Source organism: Panthera leo, chromosome A3 (assembly GCF_018350215.1).
Source record: "Panthera leo isolate Ple1 chromosome A3, P.leo_Ple1_pat1.1, whole genome shotgun sequence".
NCBI lineage: Eukaryota > Metazoa > Chordata > Mammalia > Carnivora > Felidae > Panthera > Panthera leo.
In genome coordinates, this window is record NC_056681.1 from 15037230 (window position 1) to 15056343 (window position 19114).

Consider the following 19114-nt stretch of genomic DNA (forward strand, 5'->3'; position numbering starts at 1 on the left):
CTTCCTCCGGCGCCTCTCAGGTCTCCGGGGACCCAGGGGACGCAGGCGGCGGCGGCCGGCGCTGGGTCAGAGTCCGCGGGCTTCTCAGGTTATCTCGCGGGCGCCAGCCATCGGATGACCCAGATGTGGGCGGCCAGGATCCCCCGGCCTCCCGGGGGCCCCGGTCCAGGCAGGATGGCTGAGCGAGCGGCGCTAGGACCCCCGGGCAGAGCCTCGGGGAAGGGGGTGGGGGGGGGTGGAGTGGGAGGGATACCTTACATGGTGCCCCCGCGGTCACCCTCAGAGCACGCCGCCCAAAATAGCCCCCAGCGCCCGCTGGCCTATCTCACGGCTGGGAGATGGCTGCTGTCTCCGAGCCCGTGGACTTGGGTGCGCCTTGGAGAGCCGCGCGCCCCGAGCCCCCTCCCACCCGCTTCCACAGGGTGCATGGTGCCAACATCCGCGTGGACCCCTCCGGGACGCGGGCCACACGCGTGGAGAGTTTCGCTCACGGCCTGTGCTTCAGTCGCGAGCCGCTGGCCCCGGGCCAGGTATTCTTGGTCGAGATCGAGGAGAAAGAGCTGGGCTGGTGCGGGCACCTGCGCCTCGGCCTGACTGCGCTAGACCCTGCCACTCTGGCCGCGGTGCCCGAGTTTTCGCTGCCCGACCTGGTCAGCCTCGGCCACACCTGGGTCTTTGCCATCACGCGCCATCACAACCGCGTGCCCCGGGAGGACGGCCCGGAGGCAGAGGCAGCGGTCCCCAGCCGCCCCCCAGCCCTCCTGGTGGAACCCTATCTGTGCATTGAGCAGTTTCGCATTCCCCGAGACCGCCTGGTGGGCCGCAGCCGGCCCGGGCTCTACAGCCACCTCTTGGATCAGCTGTATGAGCTGAACGTGCTGCCTCCGACCGCGCGCCGCAGCCGCCTGGGCGTTCTTTTCTGCCCGCGCCCTGACGGCACGGCGGACATGCACATCGTCATCAACGGCGAGGACATGGGTCCCAGCGCCCGGGGGCTGCCAGCCGCCCAGCCCCTCTACGCAGTGGTGGACGTCTTTGCCTCCACCAAGAGTGTGCGCCTTGTGCAGCTCGAGTATGGCTGTAGGTATCCCACCCCCTGGGCAGCGACCCCTCCTGGCCCAGTGTGGGACAGGAACTTGCGAGGACTCCCAAGCCAGCTAGCAAGGCCTTGGTCTGTCCAGCATTTGTTTAGAAGTTGGGGAATCGAATTTCCAATTATGCCTCTGCTTGTGATCTTGGACAAGTGGCTCTCTGGCTCTGGGTCTCAGTTTAGCCATCTCAGCTGTGATGGATTAGGATGCTGGCTTTGCCAGTATTTTCTGTATTAACCTAGAATCCCTAGGGCAGGGATTCTAAACTGATTTTACATCCAGGCTGCTTTGAAAATCGTGTGCCCTTTTATTCGACAAGTGCTCCTAGATTTAGGCATACCAGTTCAAAGGCACTGTAGGCCCCGGATTGAAAGCGTCTTAATCCTGAGGTCTGGTTCTTTATAGCTCTGCTAAGCTCTTTATTTATACCTCTGATCATTTTATGGATTCGCTGAACTAGAACCCACTCTGTCAGGCCTGTGCCGGAAGCTGGGTGAGCATAGGTGAATCAAGCACTACCTATATCCCTGGAAGCTGCTAAGGAGGGGTTAAAATAGAAATAGGGCTGCAGCAATGTCAAAGTTTGGAAAAGAGGTGCTTATCTTGACCACATGAACAGCCCCATGACTCAGGCTGGGCCTGGAGAGCAGAAGGAACTTGCCTAAGTTAATGACAAAGGGAGAACCGAGACCTAGATCTTTTGGGTCTCGGCCTCAAGTTCAGTTTGCCTTTGACAGCCTTCTTTCCACAGTGCCGTCCCTGCAGACTCTGTGCCGCCTAGTCATCCAGAAGAGTGTGGTGCACCGGTTGGCCATCGATGGGCTCCACCTGCCGAAAGGACTTAAGGATTTCTGCAAGTATGAGTAAGGGCTTGCGGCCACCCTGGAACAGGGCCACAGGAGCATGTCCTGGCCCTGGAGCTGTGGCTGGTCCGAAGCTGGCCATACTGCTGCCGGCCAGGCCTGGAAATAAACACAGCGATGCTGACACTGATCACTGGAGGGTCTCCTTGCCCTGGAAGCCTGTGAGGGGCACTTTTTAGAATTGTTGTGGGTCAGCAGGTCAGAGAAAGAGAGAGCATTTTATTTATTTAAGTTTATTTATTTTTGAGAGAGAGAGAGAGAACGAGTGGGGAAGGGGCAGAGAGAGAGGGAGAAAATCCCGAGCAGGCTCCACATTGTCAGCACGGAGCCCGATGCTGGGCTTGAACTCACGAACCATGAGATCATGACCTGAGCTGAAACCAAGAGTCGGGCGCTTAACAGACTGAGCCACCCAGGCACCCCAAGAGAGAACATTTTAGACGTTACCTAGACCAGTCGTACCCAGCCTGTCTACTCATTAGGGTTATCTGGGACACCTAGAAAGCTGATGCCCCAAACTCCATCTCCAGAGATTCTCATTCCATTTGTCAAAGGATTAGGCCTAGACATCGTTGGTTTGTAAAAACAGCCTGGAGGTTCTAACAGAGTCAGGATTGAGAAGCGCTCCTTTAGAATAGAGGTCTTGACTTTGGCATATATTATAACCACTGAAAGACCTTTGAAAAATACTGACAACTGGGTCTGACCCTGGCATTCTGATTTAATTGGTCTGAGATGAGATTGGACCTCAGTATTTCTAAAAGCTCCCAAGAGAACTTAATGTGCACCCCAGTGTGCGACCCAGTGTCCCAGACCAACGATTTCATTTTGCAGTCAGGAAACTGAAGCCTAGAGATGGGAACGTATTCCAGAGGCACACAGCAAACTCCCTCTCTCATACTGCAGAGCACAAAGCACTCGCCTCCTTTATTTCTATCTCTGATCTTTTGCTTCCATACGAATAATCGCATTTAATCCTCACGACGCTGGTGAGGTGGTGGGTGGCCATTACTCCCATTTTAGAGAAGACTGTCCAGGAACAAAACTGTCAAAGTGACTCGCCCACGGTAGAGGTAAGAACCTAGAATGTCCGGTCCCTGGTCCAAGGCTCTTTTAACCCCATCCCATTGTCATATGCGGGTTCTAGAATGAACAGGTCAGTGCTGTGAGGTGGGTTCCAGGTGTACAAGGGAGGGACTATGAAGTGACGTTCTAGAATGGTGGAAAGGGTAGGAGAGGAGGCAGGTGACTGTTCCCTCACAAACGGGGGCTTTGGGGCAGACATGTCCTATTTCATGTCTCCACAAGCTCATCAAGGTCTTCTGCCTTCCAGCCAAGGTGAGAGAGGGTCTTCTGGAACTGGAGGGGGCACCACAACTTCCCCTGAGAACTTGTTTCCTGCCTCCTGGGAGGTGGAGGTTCTGCCGGGGATTTGGGGGCTGGCCCTGGAGTCAATTCTCTGAAGAACGCCATTCCAAAAGTCCTTGCCGGTAGCTACCTGCCTGCTCACTCATTCATTCAACAAACACTTCTCCGTTACTTATTCGATGTTGGGGCCTGGGGATGTGGGTATGAGGAAAACACCTAGTTCCTGACCACTAGACAGCCCTGCTGGGGCTCCTGTTTCCAGTGCTCTGCTCCTATGCCCTGCTCCTCAGGGCCTCCTCAAAGAGACCAAGAATAACATTCCATCTCCTTCCTGTCTCTACAGGTGGGGCTGCTTCTCCGGGCTCATCCCTTGGCCTCTATAGTGCTGTAGAGCCAGTAGTGGTGGCCCCTGGTGGACTAGGCCCACTGAGCCAGAAACCTGAGCAGGTGGCGCCTGCTGCCCAGGCCCGGGGCCCGGCCCTGGCAGTGCCGGGAGCCAGGGGCTGCCCTGGGGGGGCTGGCTGGGAGACCCTGCGGCGGAAGGAATACAGCCGATACCACCACAAGTCCCCCCACGCGAGGCGGCCGGAGAGCTTGGGCTGGGAGGACGGCTGCTCCACAAACAGAGCTCCCCACCCGGGTGGCCCCAGCAGGCCTGGGCCCCTGCTGCTGTGTGGGCTGTCACCAGGGATTTTACCCATGCCCTCTGAGGCAGGGGGGAAGGAGGCCGGCTCCCAGCCTGACATCTGCATCCTTACCCTGGCCATGATGATCGCTGGCATCCCCACCGTGCCTGTCCCCGGCCTGCGGGAAGAGGACCTGATCCGGGCAGCTCAAGCTTTCATGATGGCCCATCCGGAGCCAGAGGGGGCTGTGGAGGGGGCGCGGTGGGAGCAGGCACGCGCCCACGCAGCCTCTGGGCAAATGCCCCTAATGAGATCCAGGAGAGGCCAGCCTCCTGGCTCCTGCTTGTAGCTGGATGAAATAGCACCAGACACACAGGGTGGCTTCTCCGTATGGTTTTTGGGCAGACAGGATTGGGGGTGCCTGTGGCAAGGATGGGGACAGGGCAGTCGTTGGAGCTGCTCTGACGAACGCAAGTCTTTCATCAGGGTCCAGACCCCAGGAAGTCTCTCCAGATAGCACTAAGTCAGGAAATAGATCTTATCAGAGTAGTTATGATGAAAATTACCTGAGGTAGGGGGCCCGGCTTGGAGTGGAGGTCGCTTTTGTATTGTTTTGGGATCCAGTCAAGATTTCTTGTACAACGTCCTAGGCAATGTGAATTTTCCTCTTGCCTTACATTTCCCGGCCAGCTGAGGGCAGGTGATGGGAGCAGAGGCAAGGAAGGAAAATGAACAGTTATTTGAGCACCCACTGGGCACTGGGCCCATTACACGCAGGCTCTCCTTTAGTCTTGCCAATGCTGTGCGATCTCCATTTTTACAGATGAACAGATTGAGCCTTTTTAAGGGTGTCTTGCCTGAAGTCTCAGAGCTAGTAGCAGGCACAACTAGGCCTCAGAAATCAGGCAAGGAACCAGGATTTGCATGTAGTGTCAGACTCCAAAGTCTTTCTGCGATATTTGCTCTGCTGCCTTCTAGAAGACAAAAAACTAGACAAGGGCTGGAATAGGCAACATTTGACTTTAATGACCTCTGGGTGGGGGTTAGGGGACAAAGGCTGGGATCCACCTTCTCTGTGGGTCAGGTGAATCATCTAATGACTGGGGAAGCTGTTACCAGGCCCCTGCCCTTGATCTCCACTCAGTGTCTTATCCTAGAGCAGGGGGTCACCTGTTTTTGCAAGGCCCTTGGGCTAAGAATGGTTTTTAACCTTCTGAAAAGGCCGTCAACGCAAAACCAAGCCAAGAATATACAGCAGAGACTGTGGCCAGCAAAGTCTAGAGTATTTACTGCTAGGCCCTTTACAGAAAAAGTTTGCTGACTCCTGTCTTCGGGAACGAGACACATTTTAGGTAGCAGTCTGCAGTAGAATAGAAGAGCCTTGTCCTTTCCTGGAGGGAGGGCCCATGGAAGTACAACAGTGTGAGTGCATGTTGGTGTGTGTGTGTCGGGGTGGATGTGAGTGTGTACGCGTGTGTGAGCATCTCCGGGCACAGGGTAATCAGAGCTGGACCTGCTCATAAGGGCCGATCCAGCTGTCGGCCAGTTCCCGCAAGGTGCTGTACCTCCGTTCGAACTCCTCCTGGCTGCAGTGCTGCAAGAGCTGACTCACCTCCTCAGTGAGGAGCGCCACGGCCAAGTGCTTATCCAGCGTCTCACTCCACTTGCTGCCCAGGATGTCGTCTAGACTGGCAGCACAGCCTGCTGTCCACTGGGCTGGCAGCATGTCGGGCTGGAGCACCTGGTGGCGGGCACTGAGCAGGGCTAGGATGTGGCGGCAGGGCAGGTGGAAGGCCTGGTTAAAGTAGCAGCTGCAGCTGGCAGGGGGCTGAGGCTGCACCCTATGGGTGTCCTCCAGGATCTGTATGTTCACCTTTTCTGAGCCGGAGCCAATGAGGTGCACCGATTTCTGGACCACAGCAAGCTCCCCCAGGCAGAGCTGGGCTGCGGGCCCCGTGCAGATGGCATTGAGGGAGTGCTGGATGCGGGCTTCTACTAACTGCTCCACTCTGGGGCTTTCGGGGCTGACGTCTAAGGGGGCGTGGTTGTTCTGGGGACTCAGGCCCAGGCTGGAGCTTGCCATGTCTCCAGAGTTCTGCTGCATGTATCGGAGCAGCAAGGTCATGCCTTGTTCCACACACGGGGTGGTGCCAAAGAACTGGCTGAGGACGCGGGTGGTGACCTCCAGGCCCTGGAAGTAGCGGCTGCTCTCAGCCCGGCTTCTCCAGCGGTGGGCCAGCCAGATGCGGTCATTGAGCAGCCAGTGCGAGTGGAGCTCGGGCAGCTGGGCCGGAGGGATGCAGCTGCTCAGGAGCGTATACAACTTCCTCAGGTTGCCAGCTGTGGCCGAGCACATCGTGCTCTGCAGGGAAGTGAGGAGCACCCTCTCCACAGGCTGTTCAAGGGACAGCTGATAGAACTTGCCCTGGAGGAACTTACAGATGTGGAAGGCTGAGAGCAGGACCTCGGCTGCGGGGAACTCCATAGTGAGGGTGGGCAGGGGGAGGAAGTGGGGATCCACCAGGATAGTACAGACTCTCTCCCATGCTGGGTTAAACTTCTTAAACACCTGGAACATCTGGGCCAGGCCTTCAGCATCCTCCTTGGCGGGAATGGCGAAGTAGACGGCCCGGGCAAGATGACCCTCCAGCTGCACCCGAGGTCCATCTACCAGGAAGGTATATAGCACCTTGCCCACTGGGTTATAGGTCCGGTGGATAAATAAGATCTCAGGGAAATGGGCAAAGACACCTTGCATAAAGCAGCTCTGGTAGTTGAGGGTATCTAACTCAGCAGTCTTGCTAATCTGATACAGCAGCATAGGTGGGTTTGGGTCCTCAATCAGGAGCTCATTCAGCATTGCCAGGGCCATGGGGAGATGGGAGATGTCTGGATGCCAAGGTCAAAGTACTTTCTCTGCAAGGCTGCTGTCCAGGAGACTCTCAGGATCTCAAGCTCCAACTAAGTTGAAGCCTGAGGCTGGACTGTAGTTCCCAGATCTTGTTCCGAAGATGGGCCTAGGGAGAGGAACACAAGTTTAAGGCAATAGTAGGGGCTCAGCTCTTCAATTATGTATCCAGACAATATTGCTTACTATGTAAGTATTGCTTATTACTGTGACAGTATTGCTTACTGTTCTGGGGGAGATATACAATAAACGTGTAAAGAGATAAAGATATAACAAATAAGGAAGGTTACAAAGACCACAAAACTGGGTAACAGGTAGAGAGTAAGGTGGGGGAGGAAGGGATACTTTGGCTAAGGTGGCCAGGGAAGCTCTCTCTGGGTGGGGAGAGAGGATGACATTGGAGCTGAGACCAATTGGTAAGGTGGCCATAGGAAAATTCAGTTCCAAGAGATTGAAATGGGCGTGAAGGCTGGAGGTGCATGTGGCCTTTTTTTTTTTTTTTTTTTTTTTCTTAAACAGCATTTTAAATATCTGTTTAGTGCTTTATATTTGCAAATTACTGCTGGCATCCGTTCTTCCATTTGGTCCTGGTATATACAAGCGAACTGATTGCCCCCAAAATTGTATGATTCTGGGCAAGTCAGTGACACTCCCTCTGAGCCTCAACCCTTTGAACCACGAACAGGGGCTATCAAATGTGCTTGGCTTCTCCTGCCTCTCCATTAATCCCTCTATTAACTGCAATACTCTGTTCAAATGTTGCCTCTATTTGGCCCCAAATCGGGTTACTGTCCCCATTCTACAGATAAGAAACTGAGGTTCAAAGAGGTTAAGTGACTTGCCCACCATTACTCTGTAAGTAGCCGGAAGCTGAGTCTTTGACTTCGGATCCTGACTGCTTTCCACACAGTACCTGAGGTCCAAACACCAGAGAGGGGCCGCAGCCTCTGACCTCTCACCTCTAACCCGGGTGGGAGGATGTAGATGTCAGACGTTCCCATTCGGAGTCCGGCCGGAGCCAGAAGAGAAGTCAACCTCCCACCCCTTGGGGGGCTGTGTCACGGCTGACCGCGGTCATCAACTGCCTCACACCTCCACCCCTTCAGAAATCACTCACCCACTGCCTGGCTCCGTCGCCATGTCTCCCTATTTGACCCTGCCTGACTCTGACTGACCTCTAGGCTCACCAACCGCGGCGCCAGCTTCGCCGTGACTCGGACCAATGGCCTGAAGAGTTCGCGGTCGATCTTTGGGGCATAGACCAATCGTAGCCTGGCGATTTGTGGGCGGGTGCTGTTCCTAGGGTTACGAGGGGCTCGGCTGGCGGTGACCAATGAAAGCCCGAAGATACTAGCATCCTGGCAAGCCTAAGCTCTGAAACTGGAACTCCGGAGCCCCGCGTCTGGGGAGAAGACTCTGGAAGAGCCTGTTACTATGGAAACTCCTCAGAGGCCGAAAATGAAAAGGAAAATAAATTGCAGTGCTTTATGGATTTTTTTTTCTTTTCTTTTCTGGCCAAATTCCAAAGCCCCGGGGGATAGGAAAAGGTGCCTATGCAGTTGTACTGTATCTTCTGCCTAATGGGGAGATGGAGGCCCAGGTCTCAAATTCTGCCCTCTCCACCAGGGGTCAGGGGCCCAACCCTTAGAGTAGAGGAAATCCAGATCTCCTTGAGAGAGCTGAACCTTGGTGTTGCGCAGCCCCACCCCTTCCAGTGGTCTACAGAAGAAAGAGATCCAGAAAGGGGCTGTGACTCAAGATCCTGGTGCAAGCAAGAGGCAAGACCGACTGCTAACTTTGACCTCGGTTCCCCTGAAGGTGGTATCTTGGACAGCTGGGTAGCTTCCCAGCTTTAGGTGGTTAAAATTACCAACCAGCAACAACAACAAAAGTCCATGCTGGTGCTTAAAACTGAAACGGGGGCCTCCGGGTGGCTCAGTCAGTTAAGCCTCTGACTTTTGATTTCGGCTGGGGTCATAATCTCACGGTTTGTAAAATCGTGGGACTCTGCGCTGACAGTGGGAAGACTGCTTAGGATTCTCTCTCTCCCCCTCTCTCTGCCCATCCCCTGCTCTCAAAATAAGTAACTACACTTAAAAAAAAAAAAAAAAAAAAGGAAGGAAATGTTCTGTTTGTATAAATCTAGAGGGTAAATTGGGATTCGAACAGGCCAACATTTATTTTTACAGGTGAGAAACCTGGGGTCAAAGAAATTAGAAACTTGCCCACAGTCTGCCAGCAAGTTCAGGCTGTGGAGTCTAGCCCCCACCCCCCTCGTCTATTTGGCCTCCTCCTGCTAGAATTCTAGGCAGCCTGAAATCAGTGTCGATGGCTTGGTTGGTAGCAAGAAGATGAAGTCAGTGGTGGACTCCTAAGTCTTTGAATTTAAGGCATCAGATTCTGTTTGGCTCTACAACCCCCATTAGGTTCCTTCCCTGTTCAAGCAGCACACATTTTCCCTGCTTATTTGATTTTATTAAAAAAAAAAAACAAACCAAAACTTTATTTAATATGAATAAAAATAAGTACAAATAACAGATTCTTTGTAAAGAGCAGCAACAGCTAAGGATCACCCTCCATCCCTTTGTCCCTGGAAACAGGTCCTTTTACCAGGTATATTTCGTCTCACCCTATCCTGGGGCAGGAATTCATCCCTCCGACAGGAGTAAGATCTGATCTCAGGAGTCAGGGCAGAAAGAGGGGTGGGTGACCTTTCAGCATGGAGATAACTTTGGCCTTGACAATGAACGAGGTTCCCGAGGAATGACAAAGGTAGGGCAGAAATGGGGTGGATTCAGAGGACTGTCACATAGTGGGGTTCCTCTTCTCCCTGTTGTAACAATCTTCCTAGCCCTACCTAGGAAGACATTGGTTAAAATGCTGACCCCTGGCACGGCCTGCCCACTTTGAGTTCTCAGACTTCCAAGGAGAGGGGCCTGTGGTCCGATGTGCCCGTGCAAGTGCCTTAATCATGAATCGTGGCTCCAGCAAGCGGGAGCCCCTCCCCTTCCTCTTGCTTTCCCCAGAGGAAAGGGAGGCGGCCCACATCCTTGAAGTCCTCCGGCTGCTGACTGGGCTCGGGCGGCTGGCAGGGGTCAGCCCAGATGTCCACAATCTTGCGCAGGGTGGAACAGCGCTCCTCCAGCTCTGGCCCCTCACTCTGCATTAGCAGGTTTGCCAGCTCCCTGCTGAGGTCCTGAATCACGTCGCTCCGTCCTTGCTTCCCAGGCTGGCCTGTGTTCGGGACCGCAACAGGGTCCCGGAGCTCCCCACTGGGCCCAAGGAGGTGCTGGTACCTCTTCTGCCACCGGCGGCACACCATGGCTTCACCCACAGGCTTCTGGCTGGTGTGCAGCAGGGCCAAAATGTGCCGGCATGGCAGGTGGTACCACTGTTGAAAGGAACAGCTGCAGCTACAGCCATCCTTGCTCACCTGGTGAGAATCTTCTAGTAGCTGAATGTCCACAGAGGAGCCAGCCACGTCCACCAGGTGGGTGGAGTTCTGCACCACCTCCCACTCATTGTGGCACAGCTTATAGGCCAGTTCAGAGCCACTCCCGTGCAAGGTGTCTAGCATGCCCTCCTGGGAGGGCTGCACCTGTGGCTGCTGCTGCAACGGCGCCCGCTGTGGCTCTGGCTTTGTCTTTTCCACAGGGAGCCTGGTGAGGCTCCCCCCACAGACTCCAAATGCCTTCTTGGACTTTGGCGGCATGCTGGCTGGTCGGGCTCTTTTTAACTTGGGAGGAGCTGTGGGCAAGTTTTTCAAGCCTTTGGTATTAAAGAAGTCCATATAATCCACAAAGCGGAGGATGCAGTCCAGCAGGGACTGCTGTTCCCGAAAGAGGCTGGACACCTTGCTGGTGACAACGTCTAGGCTGTCCATGTACGTGTTACACGCGTGCAGGCCTTTCCTCACGTGCATGTACCACAGCAGCTCACAGGAGAACCAGTGGGCCTGCAGGAAGCTGAAGAGCTCCTCGTCCAGTAGGGCTTGGGACATCTGACAGAGATTTTGCAGGCTGGCATCAGAAGTGACAAACACAGCCTCCCGCAGGGCTTCCTTCATGAGCCTTTTAAAGGATGGATTTGCCGAACTACGATGCAACTTCTTCTCCAAGAGCCGGGTGGTGTGGTAGATGGACAGGAGGATGCGGGCAGCAGGGAAGATCTCCTGCAGGATGGCTCGATGGGGGAAGGACGGGTCCACAAAGACCACCTTGACCTTGGGCCAGTCTGTGTTGAACTCTGTGAAGATACTCAGCATCTTGGCCACGGAGGTAGCTGTCTCAGCCTTGAGCACGGCAAAGTGTACCACTCGGCCCTCTCGCTCCTTGTTCTCCACCAAGAAAGCATAGAGGATGTGGCCCTGGGTGTTCTCCACGCGGTGTAGCAGGAGATTCTCTGGGAAGCGGATAAACAGATCGGTCATCTTGCTGCTCTGGAAGCTGAGCCGGTCCAGGTCTTGGCTGTTGCCCACGCTGAGAGAGGCCATGGAACCCTCATCCACCTTAAGAAAGTTTTTCATCACTTTTGCTATCTTGGCCAGGTCAGAAGGAGTGATGCCCTCCTGCTCTGGCTTTGAGGGTGCTTGGACCTTGTCTAAGCAAAATGATGGTTCAACGGGGGACTTCTTGGCTAGGTCAAGGTCTTTCTTGGTCGCAGGCTGCTCAGGCTGGGGTTTCTGCAGGTACATGGTCTTTTGAGGTTTGCCAGTGGTGTCTCCTCTGGGTCCTGCAGTTTTGGAATCAACATGGACATGCTGGGTGTTGAGTTCACTAATAAATAGTCGATCCAGTTTCTCATTGTACCGCAGGAGCAAGTATGCTGGGCACATGTCTGCCTCTGATGTTCTCTTCCTGTTTGACTGGGTCCGAATACAGACAAATTTCACCTGCATGTATCTAGGGAAGGTAGATGTGACAGTGAGAAAGGTACTGCCCACCCCTTTCCCTTATAAGACAAGACCCTGGAGGGATTTACAGTGACTGATGGGTTTTCCAGAGACCACGAGGCAGTGTAGGGTGTAGGGAAGGAAGACTGACATTCATCCTCCAATCCCAATTCGGTGTCTTTTGTCAGGACCCTGTCCAACTAACACCGCATCCATTCTCATGTATAGCAGTTTAAAGCCCCACTCCTTCCATGCACTCTCTGTGGCCCAGCTGAAGCTCCCAGGGATTCACTGTGAGACCAGACGGGAGAGAAAACAGACAAGAGGCAGCAGCAGCGGGCCGGCTGATTATGCACTGTTTAAAACGTTGCCTCTGGGGCCCCTGGGTGGCTCAGTCAGTTAAGCATCTGACTCTTGATTTTGGCTCAGGTCATGGTCTTGGAGGTTCATGAGTTTGAGCACAGCGTCGGGCTCTGTGTTGACAGTGAGGAGCCTGCTTGGGATTCTCTCTCTCTCTCTCTCTCTCTCTCTCTCTCTCTCCCTCTCTCTCTGCCCCTCCCCCCCTGCTCTCACTCTCCCCCACCCCTCTCGCTCACCCTCTCAAAATAAATAAACTTAAAAAAATATATATCCCCTTCATTCCTGCCTTTTGGGAACTATTACCTTTGCCTCCTACTCCTCCAGACAGCAAAGATACAAGTGGCCCTCTCTCAGAGGAAAGATCTCTATTCATCTTTCATCTAAGGAAAAATGTCCAAATCCTAGGAGAGTTTGAGAACCCCTGGGCTAGATGATCTTCAGGTCCCTACCAGTTTTGCCATTCTGGGCTGAGAGTGAGGATTCAAAGGAGAAGAGTCAATAAATTGAATCTCTGCTCTTTTCCTCTTCCTATCCCCATTCAACCCAAGCTTCAAGGCCAAATCAGCTCCCACCTTCCCCAGGAAGCCTTTGTGGATGTTTTCAACCCATAGTAACTGCTCCTTTCTCTGAATTCATAGCATTTACTTAACATAAAAGGCTCAAAATCGTCTCTGGGGGGCAGTATACCTAGTGGTTACACAGTGGAGACCCTGGAGGCTGACTGCCTGGATAGTAATCAGGGCTCTAGCACTCAGAAGCTCCTTGACCTTGGGCAAATCACTTTATGATGAGACTGTTTTATGAAGAACATCACACATAAAATGAGACTCTTTTAATAAGATTGTTATGAAGGTTAAATAAGCCACAGACACAATATTTAGCCCAGAGCCTGGCTACTGTTATTATAGTTCCTATGCCTTGTGACACTCTATCGGGTGTTTATAAAGTACCTTTACAATTGGATGGGGCTAGGGGGTGCCTGGGTGGTTCAGTCGGTTAAGCGTCCAACTTTGGCTCAGGTCACGATCTCAAGATTCATGGCTTTGAGTCCCATGTCGGGCTCTGCACTGACAGCTCAGAGCCTGGAGCCTGCTTTGGATTCTTTGTCTCCCTCTCTCCCTCTCTCCCTGCCCCTCCCCCCTTGCACGCTCTCTCTCTCTCGCTCTCTTTCAAAAATAAATAAACTAAAAAAAGAAAACAAAAAACAATTGGATGGGGCTGTCATGAAGCGGCAGGACTGAGTTACTTCTCAGTGTATTCCAAGCACCTAACAATGTTATTCCTTCAGCAGATGCTTATCAAAGATGTACTAGGTGAATGACGCATAGATCATGGGTGGGACAGGTTACAACCCTGCCTCTTCAGGGAGTGTCCCGGCCCAAAGACCAGGAGAGAAGGGGAAAAACTCTCAGCCCCTGGCATGCAATGACACAGCCTGGGCACCTCACTAACTCTTTTCCAAACACTCTAATCCGGCTGGTCCTGTCTGCCCACCCTGTGGGGTAAGCTTAGAAAAACAGGATACGCCAGGCCTGCAATAATAGGGCGGAGTGGGCTGAAAATGCCTGCACCTGTTGTGTGCACAGTGCTGGGGCTACGACACCATCCCCAGCTCAGGGCTGGGAAGGGGCTGGAACAGTCCAATAGTATGGCAAGGCCAGTCAGTGGTGGCCGCAGTGTGGCTTCTGCCTACATTCCCAGTCTCCTTTTCCACCCCCTCACCATCTTCTTTTTTTGTGCCCTAGAAAGACAAAGTGTCTACAGCTTCCTGCATTCGTTATGCTAGGTCTCACTTCTCTGCCTTTGCTCGTGTTTGTCTCTCTCTGGAACACCCTTCCCACCTGCCTTCACCTCAAAGCTTACTCACCCTTCAGGACTACGTGGAACGGTCACCTCTTCTAGAAAGCCTTCCCCAAGCCCGTAGATTGGGCCCTGCCCTTTTGCTGGCTCCATATCTTAGCATGGCCCTAGTTCATCAAATTAGATGGACTTCGAATGCTCTTAGTGCATGTTAGGCTTGTCCAAAAAAAAAAAAAAAAAAAAAAAAAGAAAGAAAGATACTGGAGAACATTAGCCATAAAGCTTTTTCAAACCTTTCCTGGTTCCATTAATGACTGACTATGCCTCCAGGGGAGGAAACCTTGGCCTTGTTCTTAATTCCTCCTTCTCTATGTCTATATCCAATATGTTAACAAGTGTTTTCCATTCTTTCCTACCAGTACTACATGTACTAAGGTATTCTATGCCAGGCTATATTAAACCCCTAACATGCATCACTTTATACTAGGAAAAGGGTTCTATTATCCTCATTTTACAGATGGGGAAACAGGCTTTAAAATGTTCTCAAGGATGGGGATCTGGGATTTGAACTAAGCCTGCTTGGCTACAGTCTGTGTAGTTAACCCTTATGCTGCCTGTCCGCTTTCAAAATATTTCTCCTTTTTCAGAATACTCGACCCTCAACACACTGTTCAGGTTCAATAACTTGCTTAAAGATCTGTAAACATAATGTCTTTGTTGGCATCGTATGTTTCAAACATAATGGGTACTAGGCTGAAGTCTGTTATTTTTTTCCCCACTTCGTTCAATCTTTTTTATTGAGATAGCACTGACATACAGTGAGATATACAAATCTTTTGTTAAGAATTCGTTGAGCACTGCGGTTATTTTCATCTGTACTTAGTTGTCTAAGTTAAAGCATTGACTCCCTTCAAGACAGGAACATGGTTTCACACCTTTCTGAATCCCCCTGACTGCTTATATCTAAGGGTGCCCAGCCAGGATCTGGAGGCAGGGAGTCAGCCAGCCTTGCTTCCCATCTACTTTGCAGGTGTCTGTATTCCCTACCGGACAGCGCCACCAGTGTGCTCCCAGTGCCTGCTCCCGCGCGTGGAGCACACCCAGTGCTCTAAGCACGCGTACCGAATGAGAATTAAATGATTAACTATGGCACAGAAGGTTCTCCTTATAAAACATGAAAAGTATACTAGGAAGACCACTGAGAGGGTTCTGTCCAACAACTTGGCTTCTAGTCCGAGCACAACTACTTTTACTAACTATGGACAAGTCCTTTGTTTAATTTCAAACATTTACCAAGTCCTGCTATGTACCGAACACTATACTAATTGCTACACAGACTAATTAGCCAGTCTCTACTCTCTAGGTCTAGAGAGCAGAGAGAGAATTACATAGGTAGCCAGTAAAGTCAAAATTAAGTGAATGGTTAAAGAGAGGTACAAGCAATATATTTATAACTGACCGAACAGTGATTCACTCTATAGGGATTGGTACAGATTAACTAAGCCTTTTAATTTTACATAAGATTTGTGTCCTTGTGTGTAGATCGCACCTTGAGCAATACTAGGATCTTTATAGGTGCGGTAAAGCCATTTTAGAAAATATAACTTGAGTTAGGAACAAGACTCAGAGTCAGAAGATCTGAGTTTAAATTCTACCTCTACCACTTATTAGCTGTGTGAACTTGGACAAGTCATTTCACTTCCTCTGAGTCTTCAACTCCTAATCTGTAAATTAGAAATAACAAGAAGTTAGAAATAGCAAGAGTACTGACTGGTCTGTAAAAGTCGGTACCTGATCCAAAACCAATCAGAACCACTACGAAGTGAATTCATTCAAAAGGTTGTGACTGGATCTGTGGGTTGCCCTTAGCCCCCTTCTTCCTTCCCAACAGAAAGCCAACTTAATTTGGGTTGCCATTACTCCCCCACAAAGCTAAGTACTTCAGGGCTAGTCTAAGCCAATTGAGCTCATCTCATTGGGAATGGGCATGGATACTGGCCCAATTCTGGAGAAAGAAACAGGATAGGAAATCTGCAGGAAACTGAGGAAGGCTTTTCATTTGGATGTGACCCCTGCATCTGTACCAAGCTGAGACCTGAGGATGGCAGAGCAGTAAGAAACAAAAAGCCAGGGCCATGGAAACAATCACCTTCACAGACCCACCTCTAGGCTTCTAAGAAATAAGCCATTTTGAGTCAGAGTTTTCAGTTAATTGCAGCCAAAACTATCCCTCAGAAACAACATATGATAGTAAATAGAGGGGGAAAAAGATTTGAGAGGAACTTTATCTTGAAATAGGAGCCTAAAATTATGAAGTTCATATTATATTTAACAAAACATAGGTTATAATGGCAGCTATATACCAATTCTTAAAATAATCCAAGAATAACTTACAGTGTCAACTGTTGTTTTTTTGTTTTTTTTTTCCTGGTGCATTTCCCCTCAAACACTAAGATATTTTATTTCCTGTCTCACTTTTACAACACGGAAAGGTCAGTTTTACTGAAACATTCCTGGGCTTTATCAGGTTTCCCAAAGGCCTAATTTTATTCTTTGCTATGCAAATCCTTCGTTTGTCAAATTCCTATCACATCATCATCTTTGCTCATTTTTCTTCTCCTCTTGTTCACTGGTGTCAGGCTGAGGGTGATGTAAGTAAGGAGTTCTCATTACTTTCAGAGATTTCACGAAGTCTTGCTCTTGGGAGAGGTGTAATTTTTGTTTGCAGTTAGTTTTATCTCCATTGTATTATCCTGATGTTTACCACACTTATTGATTAGCCAGAAACTGACTGCCAAAGATATTAATGGGACTGGTAGGGATAAGCAGGAAATTATTAAGTAGTGACTAATTTTATAAGTGGCTGGTTTATTAGCAAGACTTTTGTAGGACATTGCTTTCCTACTCGGCCTTGTGACTATGGATACATAGAAAATGAAAAATCGGGTAACAAGGGCCTAGTTCACAGGGTGTAATGAGGATTAAATAAAACAATGCCTGTAAAGTTCTTAGCACAATCTCTGGAATGCGGCCCCCAAAAATGTTCCAAAAAAAGGTAGCTATTAAACCGAACGGCAATGGAGAGAGACATGAGAATACTTCCTGGACTGTTTGAAGAATTATCAATCCCCCCCAAAAGACATAACAAAAGCAAAAACACAACAGCCATATATAAAAATATGAGAGGGAAAACCGGGCATAAAAGCATCGAATCTCCCAGTTGAGTGGGACTTTTGGTGGTCTAGTGATAATTCCCGCAGCACATGTGATTCTCAAAAGTACTGAGTCAAAGTACCGCTTTCTACCATGTACTGATTGCAACTGAGCGCTGAGAAACTGAGCACCACGCTTCCGCTCCTACGTGCGTTCGGTTATTTGACCTTTACCATATCCACTTCAGTTTAGAGGATTAAACCGTCACAGAAATTAAGTCTTGCCCCAACTCAAGTGTAAAGCCTGTCTTTCTGACTCCAGAGCTCTCTTTTTAACTCCTTGATGGGGTTTAGGGCAGGCTGCCCCAGAATTTGCTAATTGGACGTGTGGATTATTTTGAGCTGAAAACAATCAAGGTCCAACAGACTCAAGATGAGCTTTTCACCTCTCCCTTAACTGCCTAGAATAATTTAGAGAGAGACACTCTGCCCATGCAGCTTTGACTTGGCCCACGTGGACTGTGTTCGAATTGGACCCGATTTTCAATTTTTAAAAAGTGGAGAAACTGACCTAAAGCCTGGATGTCTGACTTCCTTTGCCCCAAAGCCTGGCCACGGGGGATCTTCATTTTCACACGGCGGCCATTAGCTGCGGCTGATTAGATAGGGCCTGCTCTCCATTTTGCCCAAGTCCCACTTCCCTGGTCCCTGCTGCAGAGACCTGGTGTCTGTGGTTATTTCATCATTCTTTCTCTTATGGTGAAATTAAAAGTTGAACTTTCTTACCCGGGGCTGTTTCACCTGAACCCTGAAGACAACTGAGTTGTCAACCCTTTTCTTAGCCCCTCGGCCTGTTTTCTCCGCTGCCAGATGGCAAAAAATAGCTTTTGTCTATCATTCTCAATTCGGCCCTGCGGGGTAAAGCACGCACACAACGGAGAAGGATGCCTGGGGCATGGGGGAACGTTTGGAAAATGGCTGTGCATCTCAGAAGCTCAGGGACCGTTTACAAAACGAATGAATGAATGAACAAACCAATCCACAACTGACCGCGTTAATTGCCTGGTAAAGAGAACACTGATGAAGGGAATCACCGCGAAAGCGTTTTTTTTGTTTTTTGGTTTTTTTTAATCCATTTGTGAAATCAGTGTACTTTGAGCTAGGGATACCGCAGGTGCTCAAAAAATGGGACAAATTACAGTTATTCCGGGGAAGCTGTAATGGAGTGAATGAGTGGAGGGGAAGTGGGTGGTCAAAAAGCGATGCCTGTGAAGCTTTGGCTCTTTTCACCAGGCACAGGGCAGGTGCTCAGCGCCCTGTTGAATGCTAAGACACCAGGGCCCAACTGCACTCCCTCCACGTCCAGGCCTCCCACCAGGGGACAGTCCGGCCTCCTCCCCACCCCCCTGCCCCGCCCCCGCCCCCGCCCCGCCCTTACAGGATGTCCTCGCGGATTGACGTGCCGTGGTTGAGGTTGTGGAAGCGGACGGAGACGCAGTCCCTGAGAATGAAGGAGCACCTGTTCTCCTTTTTGTAGGCGCTGAAGCACTCCTTGAAGTCCTCGTAGGTTTTGAAGCAGCTGCCCAGCTCCATGGCCGCCCCGCAGCCCGCACCGGGGGCTGGTCCCAAGACCAACACCAGGGGTCAGAGGTCACACTAGGAGGGCCCGTAGGCTGGCGTATGTCCGGGATGCCTTAAGGGTGGGCCCCGGCGGAATGGCCTCTTATGGAGCTCAGGAGGATCCCTAGGACTGAGAGGGGTACCAGGGGCCGGGGGCGCCTTTGCTATCTGACAGAGGGGAAATGACACTCAGCCCTTATTATCCAGTCCCGGGTTCCGCCCCCTCACGGCCACGCCCAATCACACACGGGATTCCCGGACTGGCACTCCTTTTCTCCAGTCGCTAGAGGAAAAATCGACGCCCTCTCACGAAGACTGACAGGAACATTGGCCAATCATAACTCGGATCCCGCTTTCTCAGGGCCCGCAGGGGGCTTCCGGTTGCTGGAACAAGCTGCCGGAAGAAGCTGCTCGTTCAATGCGGGTCTCCGCGTG

At 51.3% G+C, this 19114-nt stretch overlaps 4 protein-coding genes across 7 annotated transcripts; 2 read left to right on the top strand and 2 right to left on the bottom strand.

The window, feature by feature from the left end:
• Positions 1 to 253: 253 nt before the first annotated feature.
• NEURL2 (neuralized E3 ubiquitin protein ligase 2) lies at positions 254 to 2084 on the top strand. Its single transcript, XM_042930826.1, has 2 exons — positions 254 to 1080; positions 1843 to 2084. The coding sequence occupies exons 1-2, from the start codon at positions 339 to 341 to the stop codon at positions 1956 to 1958; spliced, it is 858 nt and encodes a 285-aa protein (XP_042786760.1). The 5' UTR covers positions 254 to 338; the 3' UTR covers positions 1959 to 2084.
• A 996-nt stretch (positions 2085 to 3080) lies between these two features.
• Positions 3081 to 4561, top strand: SPATA25 (spermatogenesis associated 25). Its single transcript, XM_042930827.1, has 2 exons — positions 3081 to 3292; positions 3666 to 4561. Exons 1-2 carry the CDS (start codon positions 3172 to 3174, stop codon positions 4295 to 4297), a joined length of 753 nt encoding a protein of 250 aa, XP_042786761.1. The 5' UTR covers positions 3081 to 3171; the 3' UTR covers positions 4298 to 4561.
• Positions 4562 to 4949: 388 nt separating this feature from the next.
• ZSWIM1 (zinc finger SWIM-type containing 1) lies at positions 4950 to 8060 on the bottom strand. 4 transcript variants are annotated; one of them, XM_042930820.1, is made up of 2 exons: positions 7816 to 8060; positions 4950 to 6965 (listed from the first exon to the last, which is right to left on the bottom strand). In XM_042930820.1, the coding sequence occupies exon 2, from the start codon at positions 6818 to 6820 to the stop codon at positions 5450 to 5452; it is 1371 nt and encodes a 456-aa protein (XP_042786754.1). In that variant the 5' UTR covers positions 6821 to 6965; positions 7816 to 8060; the 3' UTR covers positions 4950 to 5449. The 4 variants fall into 4 exon arrangements, with proteins under 4 accessions (XP_042786754.1, XP_042786752.1, XP_042786750.1 ...); XM_042930818.1 differs by having other exon boundaries at positions 7770 to 8060; XM_042930816.1 differs by having other exon boundaries at positions 7703 to 8060.
• A 927-nt stretch (positions 8061 to 8987) lies between these two features.
• Positions 8988 to 18746, bottom strand: ZSWIM3 (zinc finger SWIM-type containing 3). The gene is made up of 2 exons (XM_042930811.1): positions 18498 to 18746; positions 8988 to 11757 (listed from the first exon to the last, which is right to left on the bottom strand). The coding sequence occupies exons 1-2, from the start codon at positions 18650 to 18652 to the stop codon at positions 9822 to 9824; spliced, it is 2091 nt and encodes a 696-aa protein (XP_042786745.1). The 5' UTR covers positions 18653 to 18746; the 3' UTR covers positions 8988 to 9821.
• Positions 18747 to 19114: the final 368 nt, after the last annotated feature.

Coding starts and splice junctions, on each gene's coding strand:
- SPATA25 (XM_042930827.1), top strand. CDS start 3,172: ATGGTGGAAAGGGTAGGAGAGGAGGCAGGTGACTGTTCCCTCACAAAC. Junction 3,293..3,665: donor TCTTCTGCCTTCCAGCCAAG/GTGAGAGAGGGT, acceptor CTGTCTCTACAG/GTGGGGCTGCTTCTCCGGGC.
- ZSWIM1 (XM_042930820.1), bottom strand. CDS start 6,820: ATGGCCCTGGCAATGCTGAATGAGCTCCTGATTGAGGACCCAAACCCA.
- NEURL2 (XM_042930826.1), top strand. CDS start 339: ATGGCTGCTGTCTCCGAGCCCGTGGACTTGGGTGCGCCTTGGAGAGCC. Junction 1,081..1,842: donor TGTGCAGCTCGAGTATGGCT/GTAGGTATCCCA, acceptor TTCTTTCCACAG/TGCCGTCCCTGCAGACTCTG.
- ZSWIM3 (XM_042930811.1), bottom strand. CDS start 18,652: ATGGAGCTGGGCAGCTGCTTCAAAACCTACGAGGACTTCAAGGAGTGC. Junction 11,758..18,497: donor TCAATCCGCGAGGACATCCT/GTAAGGGCGGGG, acceptor TACCTTCCCTAG/ATACATGCAGGTGAAATTTG.